The sequence below is a fragment of the Schistocerca americana genome, chromosome 1 (assembly GCF_021461395.2).
Source record: "Schistocerca americana isolate TAMUIC-IGC-003095 chromosome 1, iqSchAmer2.1, whole genome shotgun sequence".
Lineage (NCBI taxonomy): Eukaryota > Metazoa > Arthropoda > Insecta > Orthoptera > Acrididae > Schistocerca > Schistocerca americana.
In genome coordinates, this window is record NC_060119.1 from 594995271 (window position 1) to 595015651 (window position 20381).

The 20381-nt window shown below is 38.1% G+C and overlaps 1 protein-coding gene across 2 annotated transcripts in view; it reads left to right on the forward strand.

Moving 5' to 3' along the window:
• LOC124606835 overlaps positions 1-20381 on the forward strand; it is a 206326-nt gene that overhangs the window by 53093 nt on the left and 132852 nt on the right. For both annotated transcript variants that reach the window (XM_047138914.1, XM_047138921.1), the window contains exons 3-4: positions 2382-2576; positions 3161-3287. In XM_047138914.1, the coding sequence (XP_046994870.1) occupies positions 2382-2576; positions 3161-3287 (322 nt within the window). The remainder of the gene's footprint in view (positions 1-2381; positions 2577-3160; positions 3288-20381) is intronic.

The window sequence follows — 20381 nt, forward strand, 5'->3', positions numbered from 1 at the left end:
GAGAAATATGCACAGTGAAATTTCTTGGCCATTTGGGATGTATGTAGTACACAGAGCTGCCACCTCTGATAGAAACAATGGCTCTAATCCAGCTGAGCATTGAGTGAACTGAGCTTCGAGGGCAGATATTGGTACTTCATTCCATTCCGCTTCAGTTCTGTGCCAGAGTTCATCAGTCGCAGTGGCTGGTGATCATTGGTGTGCCAATCTCTCGGCAACTCAGTGCCGGATATTTTCAGTGGATGATGGATCGGGGGAATATGCCAGTCAGGGCAGTAGTTGAAGTAGGTTGTGACAGCGTGCACAATGCGCTGTCTCGCATTAAATTTTCAAAAGATAATGTCACAGAGACATTGAATACGAGGCTTAGCCACTAGACTTAATACATTGGAAATGAAATGCCTACTGTCCAAATTGTCAGGAATAGGAACCAAAAGGTATTGTCTCGTGTATCCTAAGGCAACTCATAGTGTTGTGCCAGGTGACGTCCGTATGATTATGACAAATGTAATTTGACAGCATTCTCTGTGTAAATACCACACACAGGTAAACCTACCAACGGTGGTGTATGTGAAATATCTGAAAATGTGATGTCTCCAGTATTATCATTGAAGGTATCACTGCCAGCTCATTTCTCTCTGCTGTCACATCAGTGGAAACCATAACAATGGTTGTCATGCTAACAGTCTGTGGTGCTCTTCACATGACTGCCAATGGGGATTCTTGCATTGCAGCAAACGAACCCATTTTCTGTTTTGAGGTACCTGGCAGGGTTATGCAATCCTGTACAGCTGAGAGAACACGATCAGACCTCTGAGGTTCTAGTCGTGTTGGATCATTGAGATCTGCATAGTGCTGAGTGTGGTCCTGGTGAACAGTTCTATTCCATATTGGCACGGCAGTCTTGGGAACCTGAACGATGCTAGCAGCAATATCACAGGACGATAAAATGCACTCTCGGTAGACCGCAATCCTACCACTGTTGAATTCTGACAGGTGCTTCTTGATGTTTCTCCTTTTAATATGAGATGTAGTACAATATTCTCACAAAAAAACAGACCTTAAAATACAATTTCTTAATAAGCAACCCTCTGTGTAATCTTTTCCTTATTCACAGAATGGCATTACCCCTACTTGCCTTTTACAGTTGCACTGAAATGCTAATCATTTGCAGATCCAACCACCTTTCACACTTCTTTTCATTTTCATGTTTGTTACATACTGTCTTCATGGAGTTGCATTTTTGGCGGCCAGTAGTGTACGTCAGTATTCCTCATTCTGTAGCCTGCATTAACAATTGTCACATGTCTAACTTTACTATCATTATGTCTGAAATTTTCTGATATTGACATCAGCAGCAACTAAGTTCTTGCACCCTTTTACAAAAGGTAGCATTAAAAAGAACTAGTTTTGGAAAAAATGTAGTTGAATAGCCATTGTATCACTTTTGATGAGCAAATGCCCTTCATGACTCTCACGACAGGAAAATCAGAATTGGGCTCTGTGTCTGTGTTTTCATTGAGTGTGCACTACAGGATATTAACTCAGTTTGTCAAAGAACTTCTTGGTTGAAGTATGCACAACAACAATAAATAACCTAATCCTTGCCAAAGTGAGAGCAATAGCAGATGCTGTAGATCTTAGGTGAATGCATTTATGTGAACTCCTAGGCAGTGGCTGTCAGGTAGCAGTTGCTGCATTATGCGTAATAGGCCAACTTGAAAGTGTGAAGTGTGCTGTCTAAGATAACCAGACATTTATGTCACAGAAGTGTCCTTCGATAGATCTGTTGTTATTAGCAAGTCAGAAAGTAAAGTAAATCCTCATTCCATTAGATGCATAACTTTACCATATACTCAAAATTTAGTAAAAAAAGGATCCAGTGATTGGCCTTGAATAGTGAGCACAGCATCTACTCTGAAAATCATTTACAGTACACTATAAGCATATACACTAATGGACAGCTTGAGCGGAGGACAACACTTCATCTACAGACAACAGCAGCCTGCAAATTGGCCAGCTTATGCTGTATTTAGAATTGTGTGTGTGTGTGTGTGTGTGTGTGTGTGTGTGTGTGTGTGTGTGTGTGTGTGTGTGCGCGCGCGCATGTGCAGAGGGGGGTCAGGAACACACTAACACTATTATTTTCCTGGCAAATGTGAAAAATGTGAATGAGTGTTCACATTAGCTTATAAAGTTCTCCTATGCTACTGCTGCTGCTACTACTACTACTACTACTACTACTAGAGGTAAACAATGTGTTCTCATATCGTTCTCTTCAAAAGCCATTTATTTATGCTATAAATGTGTCATGGTAACAAAGTTTTACAGTATTGAGAATGTTTGTTGTTAAGTTGTTATTTATTATGATGCTGTTACAGGGAATTCAACAATCTTGAAAGGGGAAGCCAAAGCTGGATCACAGAGCTCTGGAAGGAGTGCATCTTGCAGGAGTGCTGGAGCTAGTAGTGCAAGTCCATTGCCTGTGTCACAGAATGGATTTGGAGGACCGGAAAAAGCAGCACAAGCCAAAAGAAACCAACGTGGAAGGAAACGCACCTTGCATTCGCCAATCGGTTGTAAATTCATTCTGAATTTCTTACCTATTTTATAATTACATTGTAATTTTCATTTTGAATGAATTGCATTCTTAAAGATAATTATCAGAAAGAGTTGGAAGCATTTTGTAGACACTGCTTAGGAATGTGAACTGTGTTTGCTATCCCAGTATAATGCTCAGTTATGAGCTTAATATTTCATGTGCAGGATGCAGTTCCTACTTTATCCAAAGCACAATGTTTAGAACCATTACCTTTATTGCCTTTGGGCAGTACTCTGTGTAATTGTAATTCTTTTACAGTGTTCATTTTTCACATGTTGAATAATTCTTTTGCTGGCCGGTGTGGCCGAGCAGTTCTAGGCGCTTCAGTCTGGAACTGCGTGACCACTATGGTCACAGGTTCGAATCCTGCCTCGGGCATGGATGTGTGTGATGTCCTTAGGTTAGTTAGGTTTAAGTAGTTCTAAGTTCTAGGGGACTGATGACCTCAGATGTTACGTCCCATAGTGCTCAGAGCCAATAATTCTTTTTAAAATCTAGAATTCTGCTTCTTTTGGGCAGCACACAGTAATGTGAATTAAAACGTTTTTCTTTTTTCAGCTATGGTGTGCCAGCCAATAAGGCAACAGATATGGCGTTGGGGTCAGATGGTGTTTAGTTTTCTGTTGTGGTTCATGCTTCTGCTGTCTGATGTCTTGGACATGAGCACACAGTTATTGGCACATCTGTAAGACTTCACAATTTAATCTGCCTTGAAACATTCGGATTATTTATGCATTACACATTTTATCTACAGTGAAGTAATTTTTTTTCCCAGAAAATAAGATCTGTTAATGATTTCTGGATGTGACGAATGCAGTTGCCATTTGCCCTTGATTTGATGAGAAACATAGATCTTTCCCTTTTTGGGGGGCAGGGTGCTGTGTACATGTGGAGATAATTGCTTGGAGAGATGAATTGTTTTAAACAGTTATTGTTTTTGAGAGGTCTGTTCGTGACATCAGGCCACTGACAAAGATCACAGAGACGTGGTAACATATGTTATAGAGCTTACAGTGAGGAAGAGTTGGTGCTGTTTGTTCTATTTAACACTAAGACCCACAACTTGTTTGATTTCAATCCTTCTTCATTTCTTTTAAAATTGTTAATGTTCATTTGAATATTTATGGCCCCTTGTGCATCACAGCATATTAATGATTAGATTTAATGATGTCACGAACCAATCATTGCATGGAAACATATTAACAGCTTGGCTTGGTGAGCTTTTTCAAGTCTGTAACTGCTTTTTGAGGTGTGGAAAATGTGTACTCGGTGGATGCAAGTTATACTGATAGAGCAACAGAAAAATGAGTACCAGGGTCAGCTTTGTATTTTCAGTCCCAATGCATTGCAGAAGGTGATGAATAAATGAGGTACGAGGAATGATACTTCAGTTCTGAAACCAAACACAAGTTGATGAAGCATACGCACCTTGTTATTCATTCATTCACACATCACGTTCTGTAAATCCCATCATGAAGGAGAGCATTCAGGGATGTGGAACACATCAAGTTAGAGATTAGCAGGGAAAAGAAACCGCTGCTGGCTACTTCTGTAAAGTGTACTAACGACAAATTACGAATAATTTTTTACACCTACTGACTATTATGGTAATTGCTTCTCGATGCTGTACATATATACTTTAGGAGAAAAGAGGTACTTCGAAGAAAGCCACTATTTTGCTGCTGTTTTTATCTAATACATTAAACAAAGAATTCATGTCATTTAAGACAGAACTACCATCATCTGTGTAAATACTGGTTAAGTCAGGATCTATCTAATACAAATATCAGAGTCTTGTGGAATTTACATTCCGGAATCCATATATTCTGATAAATTGTAGGAGGTGTGCCTAAGAAGTATTCTTTACTATCTTTTTGAGTATTTGGGGATGTTCAGTTTCCTGCATGATGTCCACTGCCAACCTGTTATAGACTTTTGCACTATAGTATAAAACATTTTTGAATCCCAGAGAAGGCTGCATAGTCTATAAGAAAAATTATTTTTGCTTTTCATATTATGGTTGGGAATTAAAAAATTCACCTTAAGTTCACCCTTCTTATTAACTACAAATACCATTTTGGACTAACATTTATCGAGACATAAGGGTAAGAATCCGTAGGTGTTTAAGAGATTTCTGCAAGATATGTGGGTATCAACTACTCACAGCATTCTGCTGCACGCTTCTGTAGAATAAATCCTTTTTTGGTGGTACCCGCAGTGCCTGCCCTAACGATGGTCAAAGGACAGTATTGAGTGAAAAGTGTGCAAAGTATGCTTAATGCTGTCTGCAGGTGAACACCATGAGAGACATTTTTATGTGCAAATCAAGCGGAATAGAGATTTTTAACTTACCTACATACTGTGCCACCTTAGTTTATTATCCATCTGGATGCCCAGAAACTTCATTCAAGAAGCCTCATCCAGTGTATGTTCATTGATCTCTACTGCACCAGCTGGAAGTCAATTTGATTTGTTTGGAAGTGCACGATATTAGTTATGTTATTAAGGGTGAAGGCATTGGCTGTCCCAAGTAAATTATTTATGTAGACCAAGAACAGTAGCAAGCCAAACACTTAATGCTGTGATGCATTGTATTATGTTCCCACACTTGAAATTTAATCCAGTTACTGACATATAATCTCCTAAAGTGATCCTTTTCTATTTTAAATTGGGACTCCACCCATGCAAGAGGAGGGCCTTTAAGCCATGCCATTTTAGTTTGCCCCAGCAGACTTCTATGATCTATACAATAAAAGGCCATCACAGAAATATACTAAACTGAGGCATCTCCTTGTCACATCAAAGATCACATACACAACACTTTGGGAGAGGTAAGGAGTGTTGCTAAGTGAGGTTCATGGCACAAAGTGAACTATATCAGGATATTTTACAAGCCCTGAATTAGCGAATTCACAATTATTCATAAAGGATGCTTATGATAGGAGCTCTCCTAAAAATAATAATAATACTGAATTATAAGTGTAGTATGGAAAATTCTGGCAGAATGTAAATAATTGAGGTGTAAAGGTAAGAATGCTGCTGAGGAAGTATTGAATTAGAGAGAAAATAAACAACTTGACTGAAAGAAGGGATCAATTGATAGAATACATACTGAGGTGTTAAGGAATTGTCAATTTGATATTAAAGGAAAGTGTGTGTGTGTGTGTGTGTGTGTGTGTGTGTGTGTGTGTGTGTGTGTGTCTGAGGGGGTGGGGGTGAGGGATAAAAAAAAGAGGGAGATGAAGCCTAGATAGGGTAAGCAGGTTCAAATGGATGTAGGTTGCAGCAGTTGAGGCTTGCACAGGATAGACTAGCATAGGGGGCTGCATAAAATGTCTGTGGACTGAAGACCACAAGAACAACCAAGATTTATTGGTTCCTCAAATACTAGAGGTATTGAGTTGTCAACAGACAACAAAATGAAACTGAAAACTTCGCTAAATTTCTGAGAAATCCTTTTCTGCGCTAGAGTGCACAAAAATACACACACACACACACACACACACACACACACACACACACATGCATACAGTCGCTTAGTTAAGTTACATTCTCTGTAGATAATTTGAACGATTCTTTTATCAAAATGATGTGGAACAAGTCAGTTTACAGGCTATGTATAGGTGAGTAGTGTTAATATTACTAAATGTAAGTTTAGTCGTATCCAAGCAACTACACTTTAAAAAACTAGGATTTTTCCCTCTCTTCTCCAGGCTACCAGTTTTTAAATAAAAATTCATCTACGGAATATAAGGCATTGTCCAGGAGAAATGATTTTAGGTTAAATTTAAAACTTGCTATCCTACTTGTCAGGCTTTTTACATTATTGGGAAAGTCATCAAAATTTTGTTGTTGTTACATATGGAACTCTTTCCTGATTCACTGACAGCTTTAATAATGGGTAATAAAGGTTATTTTTTCCTCTAGTGTAGTATGTATGGACATTGTCCGCAGATTTTTAATCTCAAAAGAAAGCAATTTCATATCTCCAACACAGTGAAGGTCTTTAATTTGATTAACTAAATCTTTACTGTTGGCAACAAAATAATTGTTGTGGAAAACAAAAGATTTTTTCATTATATCTTGCAAGAATTTGGCTAAGTCGTGATAGGCACTGTTAATACTGTTGGAATTTTGTCGGATCGGATTGTCTTTTTTATGGACTTTTAAATTGAACTCGTAACTTAGGCGTCTGCAGATTCATGTCGATCACCTTCTTTTTTTGAAAAGATTTAAGAAGAGATTTGTCATTGTTAATTGCAGCTCTGACTTCTTTTTTCTGACATGATTTTTTTGCACTAAAAATTTGAAAGTATTTGGTTCTTTTCTGCACTGCTTAAAGTTCAGATAACACTTCACATAATTAGGCACAAGTCCCCTTGCTTCACATTGTTTATTGAAAGTAATTGCCACACCTGTATTCAGAATTTTCATATTCAAGTCTTTGTAGTTCGTAACAGCCTTAGATACCTCAGCAGGTAGGAATCTTGTAGCTTACAACATTTTTATTGACTGAGATCTAGCAACCGTACGTTATTTAATTACAGGATGTATGTATAGACATCTCCTCTGCACAAAATTACTGTCAAATTGACCATGGTTTCAACTGCACTATGGCAGTCTTCATCAGAATTAAAAAAAAAAAATTACATTGCATTACCTAGAAAATATAATGACATGGCTTGAAATACAATATACATAATAGAATTGCTTCCATAAATTGTACAAAAAGAGTGTAATTACATGTAATCATACCACGGGTGGAAAATGTCTGAGCAAAAGTGCTCTTGTCATATAGAAGTTGTCACAAGAACAAAAACTAAAATATAAAAATGTAACATGTTTGACTGCTGGATAAAATATTCCATGGTAATACAATGACAGCCGCGAGGTTGCTTAGGACCAAGAACTGCATCAACACAGCCGCTACCGTCAAACTAAAATGGTTAACAGGACAAGAGAGCCAGTAGGTGGACGCGAAAACAAATTCGTGCCATATAGCAAGAAGTAATCGAATTACAGACAAGAGCAAATGAGACATTGCAAAGACAAACAGAAGCCAGTGTATGAATGTTAGAACATAATGTACGGTTGCTTGGTCTTAGCCAACAAAAATGTTTAAAATTTCGAGATTCCTACCTGCCGAGGCATCTAAGGTTGTTACAAAATACAAAGACTTGAATATGAAAATTCTGAATACAGGTATGGAATTACTTTCAATAAACAATGTGAAGCGAGGGGACTTGTACCTAATTATGTGAAGTGTTATCTGAACTTTAAGCAGTGCAAACAGGAACCAAATAAAACTTCCTGGCAGATTAAAACTGTGTGCCGGACCGAGACTCGAACTCGGTACCTTTGCCTTTCGCGAGCAAGTGCTTTTTAATATGTTGTAAGCATTTCGTGAAAATATTTCTTTCACTTGTGATCGTGAAAATAAGTTCCGGCAGTTAAACTTTCTAGATCTCATGATAGTAGATGACAAAATTAGCTTCAGTATCTTCCATAAAGAAACCAGTTCTGATCAAATTATACCATTCACTTCAGTACACTCACATTCTCATAAGAAGGCCTTTTTTCATCCAGCTAATTATAGAGCCACCTCCACCTCCCTTTTTTAGTGAAAATCTCAATTGTGAAATCAATCTGATTAAAACTATTGTTGTCAATAATGGCTACAACCCTTCTACAGCAGATAATATTTTTAGTAGGAAAACCAATAAGAGAATCACCATCCTAGGCCTTTCTAATAATGAATCTAATTAAAAGAAAACGATTTTGTCTATACAATTTCTGGGTCCAATTTCTTACAGGAATCAGTGTTTGCTTCAAAGTAAATATAACTGTAAAGTAGTCTTCTCCACCAATAATTCTTTAAAAAGTAACATCACACATAACTTGAAACCTTCGCTTTCCCCTTTGCAGAATTCTGGTATTTATAAAATTATTTGCGGCAATTGTCCCACCTATTACATAGGGCAAACAGGCCTAGCTATTTCGATAAGATTCAAGGAATGGCTTCTAGGCAAAAAAGGCACCAATGTTCACAATTCAACTTTCGCTGATCTTTTGTTAGTCACAGGACATAATCCTTAAGATGTAAAAGACATCCAGATCTTGCACTCGGAGAAAAAGACTTTAGGCTTAACATCTTAGAAGAGCTAGAAATTTTTAAACACCTATCTATGAAGGACAGTCTCATTCTTAACAAACAGTTGCAATTATGCAACAAAAACGTTTTCAAGTTATAGAGCCACTAATTAAAAATGGTCTGAATGGGGCCACTCTCCTCAATGTGCTCTCTTAAACATTATTTTCCCTTCCTTTTTCATGTTTTCTTTGTACATTACTTGAACTGTATTTTCTTGTAAAAAAAAAGCCTGTTATGTTGTAACTTTCATACACTGGCTCCTGTTTGTTACCTGTAATATTTAAATTTGTCTTTGCAGTTCCTCATTTGCTCTTGTCTGTAGTTCGATTACTTCTTGCTAGATGGTGCGAATTTGTTTTTGTGTCCACCTGCCTTGGCCTGTTAGCTGTTTTAGTCCAACAGTAGCGGCTGTGTTGATGCAGTTCTTGGCCCTAAGTGACCTTGCGGCTGTCATTGTATTACCATGGAATATTTTATCCAGTTGACAAACATGTTACATTTTTAAATTTTAGTTTTTAATCTTGTGACAATTTCTATTTGACGAGAGCATTTTTGCTCAGATGTTTTTCACCCATGGTGTGATTACATGTAATTACTCTCTGTCTGTACAATTTATGGACGCAATTCTATTAGTATATGGTATTTCAAGCCATGTCATTATATTTTCTAGGTAATGCTATGTAATTTTTTTTTTTATTCTGATGAAGACCACCTTAGTTCAGTTGAAACCATGGTCAATTTGACAATAATTTTGTGCAACCGAGGTTGCTATACATGAGCCCTGTAATTAGATTTACATTTGAAGTACGTCTGTCTAACTCTTTAAATCTCACTTCCCTGAAAGGTCTACTGGAAAAGTGCCTCTTTAGCAAATTATCTACAGAAATACTTTCATACTACATTTCCTCATATACTCACTTGTTTTACCATCATCTAGCCTATAGGCTTTTGACTTACAAAGATTGTATCAAAAATTAAATGAAAAAAAGAAATGTTGCTATCAGCAGGAATCAAACCTGGGTCCATAAATTACCAATCTGTGCTTTACACCACTTGCCTTCAGTACCATCATGACAATGGTTCTTTAAAAAGTCATCATATTCTACACTTGCATGATACAGTAAAAAAAATTTCACATAAAAATAATGACATGGTGCTATGTGCAACATAGCAGTCATAGTGCCAGAAGGGATGACGTCACAACAAAACATATGCATTAGAAAACAGAAAGCTGGCTCACTTCTCTGAGTGGATTGTAGTGTGCCTGACGGTCGTTTCAGGATTGTAGTGTGCCTGACGGTCGTTTCAGCACTCGACACTGATTTCTAGTTATTGTGAAGAGAGCACTACAAGACCTGTTTTCATCAGTTTTATTTTGATGCCAGCACACATTCAAAGAGAAATGATTTACGGCTATCATTTGAAGAGAAATGGTGCAATTTTAGCTTGATTTGTGGCTCTCATTCAAAGTGAGGTGGCAAGTGATGTTTGCAGTGTGCTGTAGAACATTGGCACATAATACTCTGCTACCACTAGGATTTTACTAATTATAACCTTTTTTTAATCTGTTTGTTAATTATGGTTCAAGCTTGTTGCGTGTAAAACCACCAATTGTGTATCTGGCTGGTACATTATAGTGGTACAGGTGGGTGTATCTTGAAGTTAAACAATGAGGGATTTCTGTGTTATGGGTTGTAACTAAGTTCTCACTTCTCGATTGGTCTGTCACTCTGCTGCTTTTCCATGCTCATCTTTTGCGTCACTTATTTGAAGATGTGGACCTGTTCAGTTCCACTAATTATAATATGCAGACTTCTTTGCTGTCTGCAGAGGCTCGAGGGCTGTAAGAGAGCTTACAGTGAAATGATATAACCGCTTTTGAAAGAACTCTTCTGTTTTTTGTTGCTCAAATCAAACCATTGCACAGTTGGGTGAACAGATCTGACATTAACTGGAGCAACATATTTGGGGTGAATCTTATGATATCACCACAAAGAGTACATCGATTCAAGTGACATAACAGACTTTAAACATTTTAAAATAGTTTTTGTGCACTTTTTCATTGTAGACAAGGGATCTGCCATCCGAAGCACTGCCAAGCCACGACACCTTCAAGGCATATGAAGACACTTAGTCGCTTTCATGCTTTGCCAGTGTCTTGTGTGCATGCTCCATTCATCATCTCTGTACATATCAATATAAAGTGCACACAGTTGCATGTTTGGTACCTGTGAATTACCAAAATACATTTTTTATTTTCGTAAGCATCTTTCATCGACCTAAGAGGATAATAGTGGAACATGTTACTGCGGATAATCACGTGTTACACTGCAGAGAGAGAGAGAGAGAGAGAGAGAGAGAGAGAGAGAGAGAGAGAGAGAGAGAGAGAGAGAGAGTCCGTGAGCTCCAGCTTGAAAAAGGATTCATCCAAAAGCTAGTGAAGTTTTCAGTATTGAATTATAGCTACTCTCGGTTCCTGCAGGGAATGGTTTCCATACTCTCCCCTGCACAACTGATATGGTTTCCATTGTTTTTCACTTCCTTGTGCCTTCTCAAATTGTTTCTTGTTTGGATGATACTTCCATGATGAAGAGGAAATGGAAAGTCCCATCCGGAAGGAGAAACATAGATGTTCAGTTGTTTCTAGTTTCTGTCGTGGGTCGCAACAGTCTGTACTACAATATAAAACGCTGTAGTTTCAATGTTTTTTTTGCATAAACTAAACTCAAAATGAATGTATCTTCAACAGTCTTAAAGAAGAAACCATAGATCTTCATGTCACTGCTATGAAGGAGAGAATAACTAGCAAAATGGTCTTCCGAACAGCACAGGAATTAATCATAATGTAAACATGGCTGTTGGTGTTTGCTGCAAATATTTAACTCCTCTAAATCTGTAACTATTCACAGAAATTTTTACGTAGAGTTGTGAAGTATAGTATTCTAAACGGACAGTAACGAAAGCTGTTTCAGCTACCAGTGTGGTTTGTTGTGGGTGAGCTACTCACAAACTTATACTGCAAACAATGTCTACAACCTACTATGCCTGAATTCATTGCAAGTCACACACATAAAGTAACTGAATGGCAAATGATAATATTGACTTGAGGGCTCTGCTGGCACATGATCAGCATATTAACTTGTCATTTTGTACTCAGAATCTGAGCTTTAGAAGTAGTCTGGTCTGCTATGACTATATTTCTACCAATGTTTAGAATTGTCCATGTGTCTCTCCAAACTCTTCGGTCCCTGCTACTCTGATATACCACAGTTAAGAGTATCAAGGGTCCCACTGGTGTTCTCGGTGCACCAGTCTCAATGCTCTTCAGGCGATGGTCGGCGTAATTCAAATCAGTTTGTATTCTTGGGTTGAAGAAAGAGTTGGTGGCATCCTGAGGATGAGAAATATAATAACAGGGATATATCTCAGAATATGTGGTCTGAGATTTCTACTTTACTGGGAACCACAAGTTGCTAACAGCATGAAAATTTAATAATAATTAATTGAACATTACCTTATACTATGTATATTCTGTGGCTCTTTAGCCATTTCAGCCTCATAATAATAATTTCAGGTGATTCAGTGGCCCGGTGGCAGTCTTTCTATTGGACGCCACTTCGACAGCATGGGTGTCCCTAACTGACACCAGTTGTCCAACTGGGAAAAAGAGGACCTACAGTTCAATGTGGAATCTGAACCACTTGTGGTTTCTGGTGACTCCTCAAATTGTTGAGAGGTGAAGTCTAGGTTAAAATGCAGACTGTAAAATCCATGATTGGACCAGGATTTGATCCCACAACCTTTCAGTTTCCAGGCACTTGCTTTACCAGTAGTCCACCAGGCCCAACTTTAGCGTCATCTCTATACTTCACATTGCATGTGATCTGCAATAAAGGCATAATGTGCATCAGACATTTTAGGCCTAGTTTTGAACCTCAAAATGTTTGCTCAAAAGAGAGAAGTGGTATATGTCAATTTTTAGCTTCAAGTTATTGTAGTGGATTGTTTTTAGGTTGTTGTAGGTGGACGTTAGATGTCTTCAAATTATTATAATTATTGCATACTGGTTGTGTTACGCCAATAGGGTGGTGATCCTGTTAGATGAGGTGGTTTGCAAATGTGTATGTGTTAGTGCTTAGTGCTTTTTAGCTGTTCAGAGTATCTTATTCTAAAATTTATGTTTGTCTAACAAGAATGTGGAAAGAGTAGATCACTACTCGTTATATAGGAGGGCACATCGAGCTGCAGACAGGAAGAATTAAAAAGAATGCTAGAAATATTTTAGCTTTTAGACAGAGTCCTTCTTCAGAGGTAATATTTCTATTTATAATATTTCCGGCTTTCTCTCTCTTTTTTTAATTATGCCTCTCTGCAACCCAGTGCTTCTTCTGTGTGGCAAGTAGCAATCTGCCTTTTCCATATTGTTGTTATTTCATTCTGGTCTTTCCATTGTTAGATTTTCACACTTATGCTCAGTAACAGTCATCGAATTTGTGCAGTGTGTCCGTAATCGTGCTTTTCAGTGTCATCACAAATCATCTTGAGTATGCAATAAAATGTTTCTCTCTTCATCTTATATTTTCATAAAACTTGTATAGCTATTCTAGTAACTGAGAAAATAGTGTACAGTAGTCAACAAGTTCTTTTCAAGACATATATAAGGTATAATAGATTCTAACCTCCTTGATCCCACCGAAAACTAAGGAGATCAGGAAGCACTGTGACCAAGCTGTCAGCCGATGTTATCAGGCAGAATGTGGGAACAATGTTGTTGTTGGTGTGGTCTTCAGTCCTGAGACTGGTTTGATGCAGCTCTCCATGCTACCCTATCCTGTGCAAGCTTCTTACTGCAACCCACATCCTTCTGAATCTGCTTAGTGTATTCATCTCTTGGTCTCCCTCTATGATTTTTACCCTCCACGCTGCCCTCCAATGCTAAATTTGTGATCCCTTGATGCCTCAGAACATGTCCTACTAACTGGTCCCTTCTTTTTGTCAAGTTGTGCCACGTACTCCTCTTCTCCCTAATTCTATTCAATACTTCATCATTAGTTATGTGATCTACCCATCTAATCTTCAGCATTCTTCTGTAGCACCACATTTCGAAAGCTTCTATTCTCTTCTTGTCCAAACTATTTATCGTCGATGTTTCACTTCCATACATGGCTACACTCCATACAAATACTTTCAGAAACGACTTCCTGACACTTAAATCTATACTCGATGTTAACAAATTTCTCTTCTTCAGAAACACTTTCCTTGCCATTGCCAGTCTACATTTTATATCTTCTCTACTTCGACCATCATCAGTTATTTTGCTCCCCAAATAGCAAAACTCCTTTACTACTTTAAGTGTCTCATTTCCTAACCGAATTCCCTCAGCATCACCCGACTTAATTCGACTACATTCCATTATCCTTGTTTTGCTTTTGTTGATGTTCATCTTATATCCTCCTTTCAAGACACTGTCCATTCCATTCAACTGCTCTTCCAAGTCCTTTGCTGTCTCTGATAGAATTACAATGTCATCGGCGAACCTCAAAGTTTTTATTTCTTCTCCATGGATTTTAATAACTACTCCAAATTTTTCTTTTGTTTCCTTTAGTGCTTGCTCAATATAGAGATTGAATAACATTGGGGAGAGGCTACAACCCTCTCTCACTCCCTTCCCAACCACTGCTTCCCTTTCATACCCCTCGACTCTTGTAACTGCCATCTGGTTTCTGTACAAATTGTAAATAGCCTTTCGCTCCCTGTATTTTACCCCTGCCACCTTTAGAATTTGAAAGAGAGTATTCCAATCAACATTGTCAAAAGCTTTCTCTAAGTTTACAAATGCTAGAAACGTAAGTTTTCCTTTCCTTAATCTTTCTTCTAAGATAAGTCGTAAGGTCAGTACTGCCTCACGTGTTCCAACATTTCTATGGAATCCAAACTGATCTTCCCCGAGCTAGGCTTCTACCAGTTTTTCCATTCGTCTGTAAAGAATTCGTGTTAGTATTTTGCAGCTGTGACTTATTAAACTGATAGTTCGGTAATTTTCACATCTGTCAACACCTGCTTTCTTTGGGATTGGAATTATTATATTCTTCTTGAAGTCTGAGGATATTTCACCTGTCTCATACATCTTGCTCACCAGATGGTAGAGTTTTGTCAGGACTGGCTCTCCCAAGGCCGTCAGTAGTTCTAATGGAATGTTGTCTACTCCTGGGGCCTTGTTTCGACTCAGGTCTTTCAGTGCTCTGTCAAACTCTTCACGCAGTATCGTATCTCCCATTTCATCTTCATCCTCTTCCATTTCCGTAATATTGTCCTCAAGTACATCGCCCTTGTATAGACCCTCTATATACTCCTTCCACCTTTCCACTTTCCCTTCTTTGCTTAGAACTGGGTTTCCATCTGAGCTCTTGATATTCGTACAAGTGGTTCTCTTTTCTCCAAAGGTCTCTTTAATTTTCTTGTAGGCAGTATCTATCTTACCCCTAGTCAGGTAAGCCTCTACAGCCTTACATTTGCCCTCTAGCCATCCCTGCTTAGCCATTTTGCACTTCCTGTCGAGCTCATTTTTGAAGCGTCTGTATTCCTTTTTGCCTGCTTCATTTACTGCTTTTTTATATTTTCTCCTTTCATCAATTAAGTTCAATATTTCTTCTGTTACCCAAGGAGTTCTACTAGCCCTCGTCTTTTTACCTACTTGATCCTCTGCTGCCTTCACTACTTCATCCCTCAGAGCTACCCATTCTTCTTCTACTGTACTTCTTTCCCCCATTCCTGTCCATTGTTCCCTTATGCTCTCCCTGAAACTCTGTACAGCGTCTGGTTCTTTCAGTTAGTCTTGCTTATTTGCCTGTCTAGCACTCAATGCCTCAGCTATAGAAATAATTCAAACATACACTATGTGATCAAAAGTATCCGGACACTTCCAGAAACATATGTTTTTCATATTAGGAGCATTGTGCTGCCACCTACTGACAGGTACTACATATTAGCGACATCAGTAGTCATTAGACATCGTGAGAGAGTGGAATGGGGCGCTCCGCGGAAGTCACGGACTTCAAACGTGGTCAGGTGATTGGGTGTCACTTTCTCAAATGTCTGTACGTGAGGTTTCCACACTCTTAAACATCCCTAGTTCCACTGCTTCCAGTGTGATAGTGAAGTGGAAACTTGAAGGGACATGTACAGTACAAAAGCGCACAGGTTGATAGTTGACGATGATGATGATGATGATGATGATGTCTGGTTTGTGGGGCACTCAAATGTGCGGTTATCAGCACCCATACAAATTTCCAACCTTTGCTCAGTCCAATTTTGCCACTTTCACGAATGTGTTGGCTGACAGAGACTGCCGACAGTTGAAGAGGGTCGTAATGTGTAATAGGCAGACGTCCATCCAGACCATCACATAGGAATTATGAACAGCATCAGGATCCACTGCAAGCACTATGACAGTCGGTGGGGATGAGAAAACGTGGATTTCGTGGTCGAGCGGCTGCTAATAAGCCACACAGCATGCCGGTAAATGCCAAACTACACCTCGCTTGATGTAAGGAGCATCAACATTGGATGATTGAACAGTGGAAAATTGTTGTGTGGAGTAACAAATCACAGTACACAATGTGGCAGTCCGATGGCAGGATGTGAGTATGGTGAATGCCTGGTGAAAGTCATCTGCCATTGTGTGTAGTGCCAACAGTAAAATTCAGAGGTGGTGGTGTTCTGGTGTGGTCATGTTTTTCATGGAGGGGGCTTGGCCACTTGTTGTTTTGCGTGGCACTGTCACAGCACAGGCCTGCATTGCTGTTTTAAGCACCTTCTTGCTTCCCACTGTTGAAGAGCAATTCGGGGATGGTGATTGCATCTTTCAACACGATCATCTTTCACACTTTTTCGTAATGTTTGGCCTGTGGCAGAGTGGTTACATGACAATAACATCCCTGTAATGGGACTGGCCTGCACAGAGTCCTGACCTGAATCCTATAGAACACCTTTGGGATGTTTTGGAACACCGACTTCATGCCAGGCCTCACCGACCAACATCGATACCTCTCTTCAGTGGAGCACTCTTTGAAGAACGGGCTGCCATTCCCCAAGAAACCTTCCAGAACTTGATTGAACATATGCCTCAGAGAGTGGAAGCTGTCATCAAGGCTAAGGGTGGGCCAATACCATATTGAATTCCAGCATTACCAATTGAGGGCTCCACGAACTTGTAAGTCATTTGACTTTGCATTAAATTAGTTTGCAGCCAATAAACTTATCTGTTATCCCAACAAGACCAAAAGCTTATGTTAGGACTGTCTTAAGACTGTGAACATAAAACAATATTATGAGAAGGAAAGTTGCTACTCACCATACAGTGAAGATGCCGAGTCGCAGACAGGCGCAACAAAAAGACTTTCACAATTAAGGTTTTTGGCCTTTGGCCTTCATCAACAGTAGACACACATACGCACACCACACACTCGCACAACCACTGTCTGGTTTCAGTTCACGAGACTAAAGTTATGAGTGTGAGCTGCGTTTGCGTGAGTGTGTGGTGTGCATATGTGTGTGTATTGTTGACGGAGGCCAATGACCGAAAGCTTTAATTGTGAGAGTCTTTTTGTTCTGCCTGTCTGCGACTCATTATCCCCGCTATATGGTGAGTAGCAACTTTCCTTCTCATAATACCATGAATAATAAATGTGTCAAACTCGTAGGAATACATATTGATGCCAAACTCAATTGAGTAAAGCATATCAGCCAGGTCTGTAAAAAGATCTCATGAGTGCCCTACCTCATGTGCAAACTGAGTACTATGCTTGGCAATAATTATCTCCGTATGGCGTATTTCATATGGCCTACTCATATGGGGATGTTCTCCTCATATCAGTAACATTTTAAGTAAAAAAAAAAAAGCTTGTGAAATATGAAAGATTTGTCCTAAAGGGCACTGTTACCCTCCCCCCCGCCCCCCCCCCCCTCTTTTTACCAGGCTTAGGAGACTAACAATGGTGAAGCTGTATATGTATTTGTCTGCTCTCTTTGTCAAGAACAGCATTAAAGAATGTGTTATCAGGGAAACAATTCATGGACATGACACTAGAAATAAGGCAAAAATTGACATCCCAAGACACAGGCTAGCAATAACAGGAAACTCCCACGAAGTTAATGACCTTAAAATTTTTAACAAGTTTCCTCTTGCTGCTCGATCCTTGTCATTTAAAAAATTAAAATTAAATGACTGGCTTGCAAAAAATCAGTGTTCCAGTATAAAAGCATTCTATGACCTGGATAATATTAATTTTAATATTTAAGATTGTAGCTGTTTATAAGACACTTCATTTGTACATGTAATATGAACATTAAATTTTAATACTTAGATTGCAACTGTAACTTGCTAACAGTGGGAAAATACTATTCTACTTTATGTGAACAAAGGTGAATAAAGAATTTGAATCTGAATGTGATCATGATGATGAGGGATTTAAATGCAAAAGTAATAGAATTTGCCAAGATGAACAACATATTTGTTACCACTTCCTTCCAGAAGAAAATGTGTAGGAAATAGACCAGGTGAGGACAAAATGGAACAAAAAATGAAAATTGACAACATTATATCAGATAATAAAGAAATTATACAGGCTCTTGTAATCCTAAGCCATTAATTTCAGGTCATCATAGACAAGTGAGGTTCACAGTAGAAAAAAAATATGAATTTATATTGGAAGAAACTCGTCAGCCAGGAAATTAGAAATGTAGCTAATGAGAATTTGTTTCAGGATAAGTAATTACACAAGATTAAACTAAGCAAGTTAAGCATTGTAGATGATGAGTATTATATAGGCAAACACAAATGTGATAATTATTTCCAAAATGGTAATTAGACAAACATCAAGAGATATTGCAGCTATAAAGAAGTCATATGTAATGAAAGTCCCAAATAAAATAAAATAGTTATTAAAAAATGAAGTTTCAAGCAGACTAAGGTAGGAACACGACAGAACACCTTGAATGGAACGAAGAGATCAAGCAGTGTATTCTGGGGCATTTGAGAAACTACAATGAAAATTTTTGACTTTTCAAACCATTGAAATCAACAGAAATATGAAGAAAATAGAATAGACAATTATTTTGACTAGTACATAACATTTCATTGATTAAGACGACAGATGGTACAGTAACTAACAATGAAGTAGAAGTTTTACAAGAATTAAAAATCTCTTTCCAGGTTTGTATAATTCAAAAGCTGAATGACATACTTAATAATGGTTTTCCACAAGTAATACCAGATGAGATTTGTAATGCCATTCATTGTATGAATAAAGGGAAGCTGCCTGGAGATCTCAGAAATGATTACAACTGGAGAAATAGTAATACAAAGAGAACCTCAGAAAGTAAATGTTACACGTCTTGTTCGACAATAAGACTATTGCACAAGAGTGGTGCATTGTCAGAAGAGAGTAAATATTCTGTATTTCCTGCGGACACATTCTGTTGCAATATGGGTAAAAGGTGCATCACTTTCTATGAGTGAGATGGTGTGGCAACTTGAAATTTACTCTAAAGTTGAAGTATGTGGAACAGAACAATTCTTGTGGGGCAGACATCTAAATTGCACTCTGATTCATTTTGACATTCTGATGTTGTATGAATCAGATGCAATGTTGGATCCAGATATAATGAAATGTTGTCAGGAATTTGACCAAGACTGTACAGGCATGGAGAAGTCTTGAGGAGGCCTTTCTCAACGAGTGTATGTCAAATGGCTGATGATGATTGTTCTTTTTTTATTATGCGAATTATTTTATTCAAAAATGTCAATCAGTTTTTTAAAATAGAAGCATGAAAATGAAGAAATGCGAAAATAATTTTATGTTGGAAATTGATAATGAGAAAGAGTGAGATGTTCAAGTTGAAATTGGGTAGAAATAAAGTATTTTGCTAGTGCTGTCAATGAATATATTGCATGTTACATCAAGCAGACACCTTTTCAGGAACATTGTCATTCTTGTGGTAACTTGTCTGGAAGTTTTCTTGTAAATGCCATTTGTGACTAATAAGATACAGTTTCAAGTGCTAATGAGATATAAAACTAACTACCACATAGAAGTAATGTGCTTATTTTTTCTCTTAGTGGAGTTCCGTTTAAAAGATTTTTAGTTTGTTGCTCTCGGTAAATGTCTGTTGTTACTAGAATAATATTCCTAATGAAATATGACTGCCACAATTCACAAGTATTTCTTTTAAATTTATGTGTAAACTTATTCGTATGTGAACTGTGACAGTGGCATGCTGTAAGAGGAAAAGTGCCATAATTTTTAAAGATGTCAGTAACCAGGTTACTGCTTTGCACAGGGGGACAAAATATTTAAATAGCTATTCCTAATTAAGGAATTTTCTCTGCAAATGTAATTTGACAAAATGTTGCTGCGATTGGCCAATTTTGTCATTACATCTTACCAAGGGAGGTGGCTAAGTGATCCAAGCACTACACTCATATTTGGAATGAAAGGGGCTCTATCCACTATCTGGCCATTAAGACTTAGTTTTTCTTGTGATTTCACTATATTGATTATGGCAAATGTTGAGATAGTTCCTTTGGAGATGATGGTAGATTTCCTCTCCCCATCATAAATTGCATTC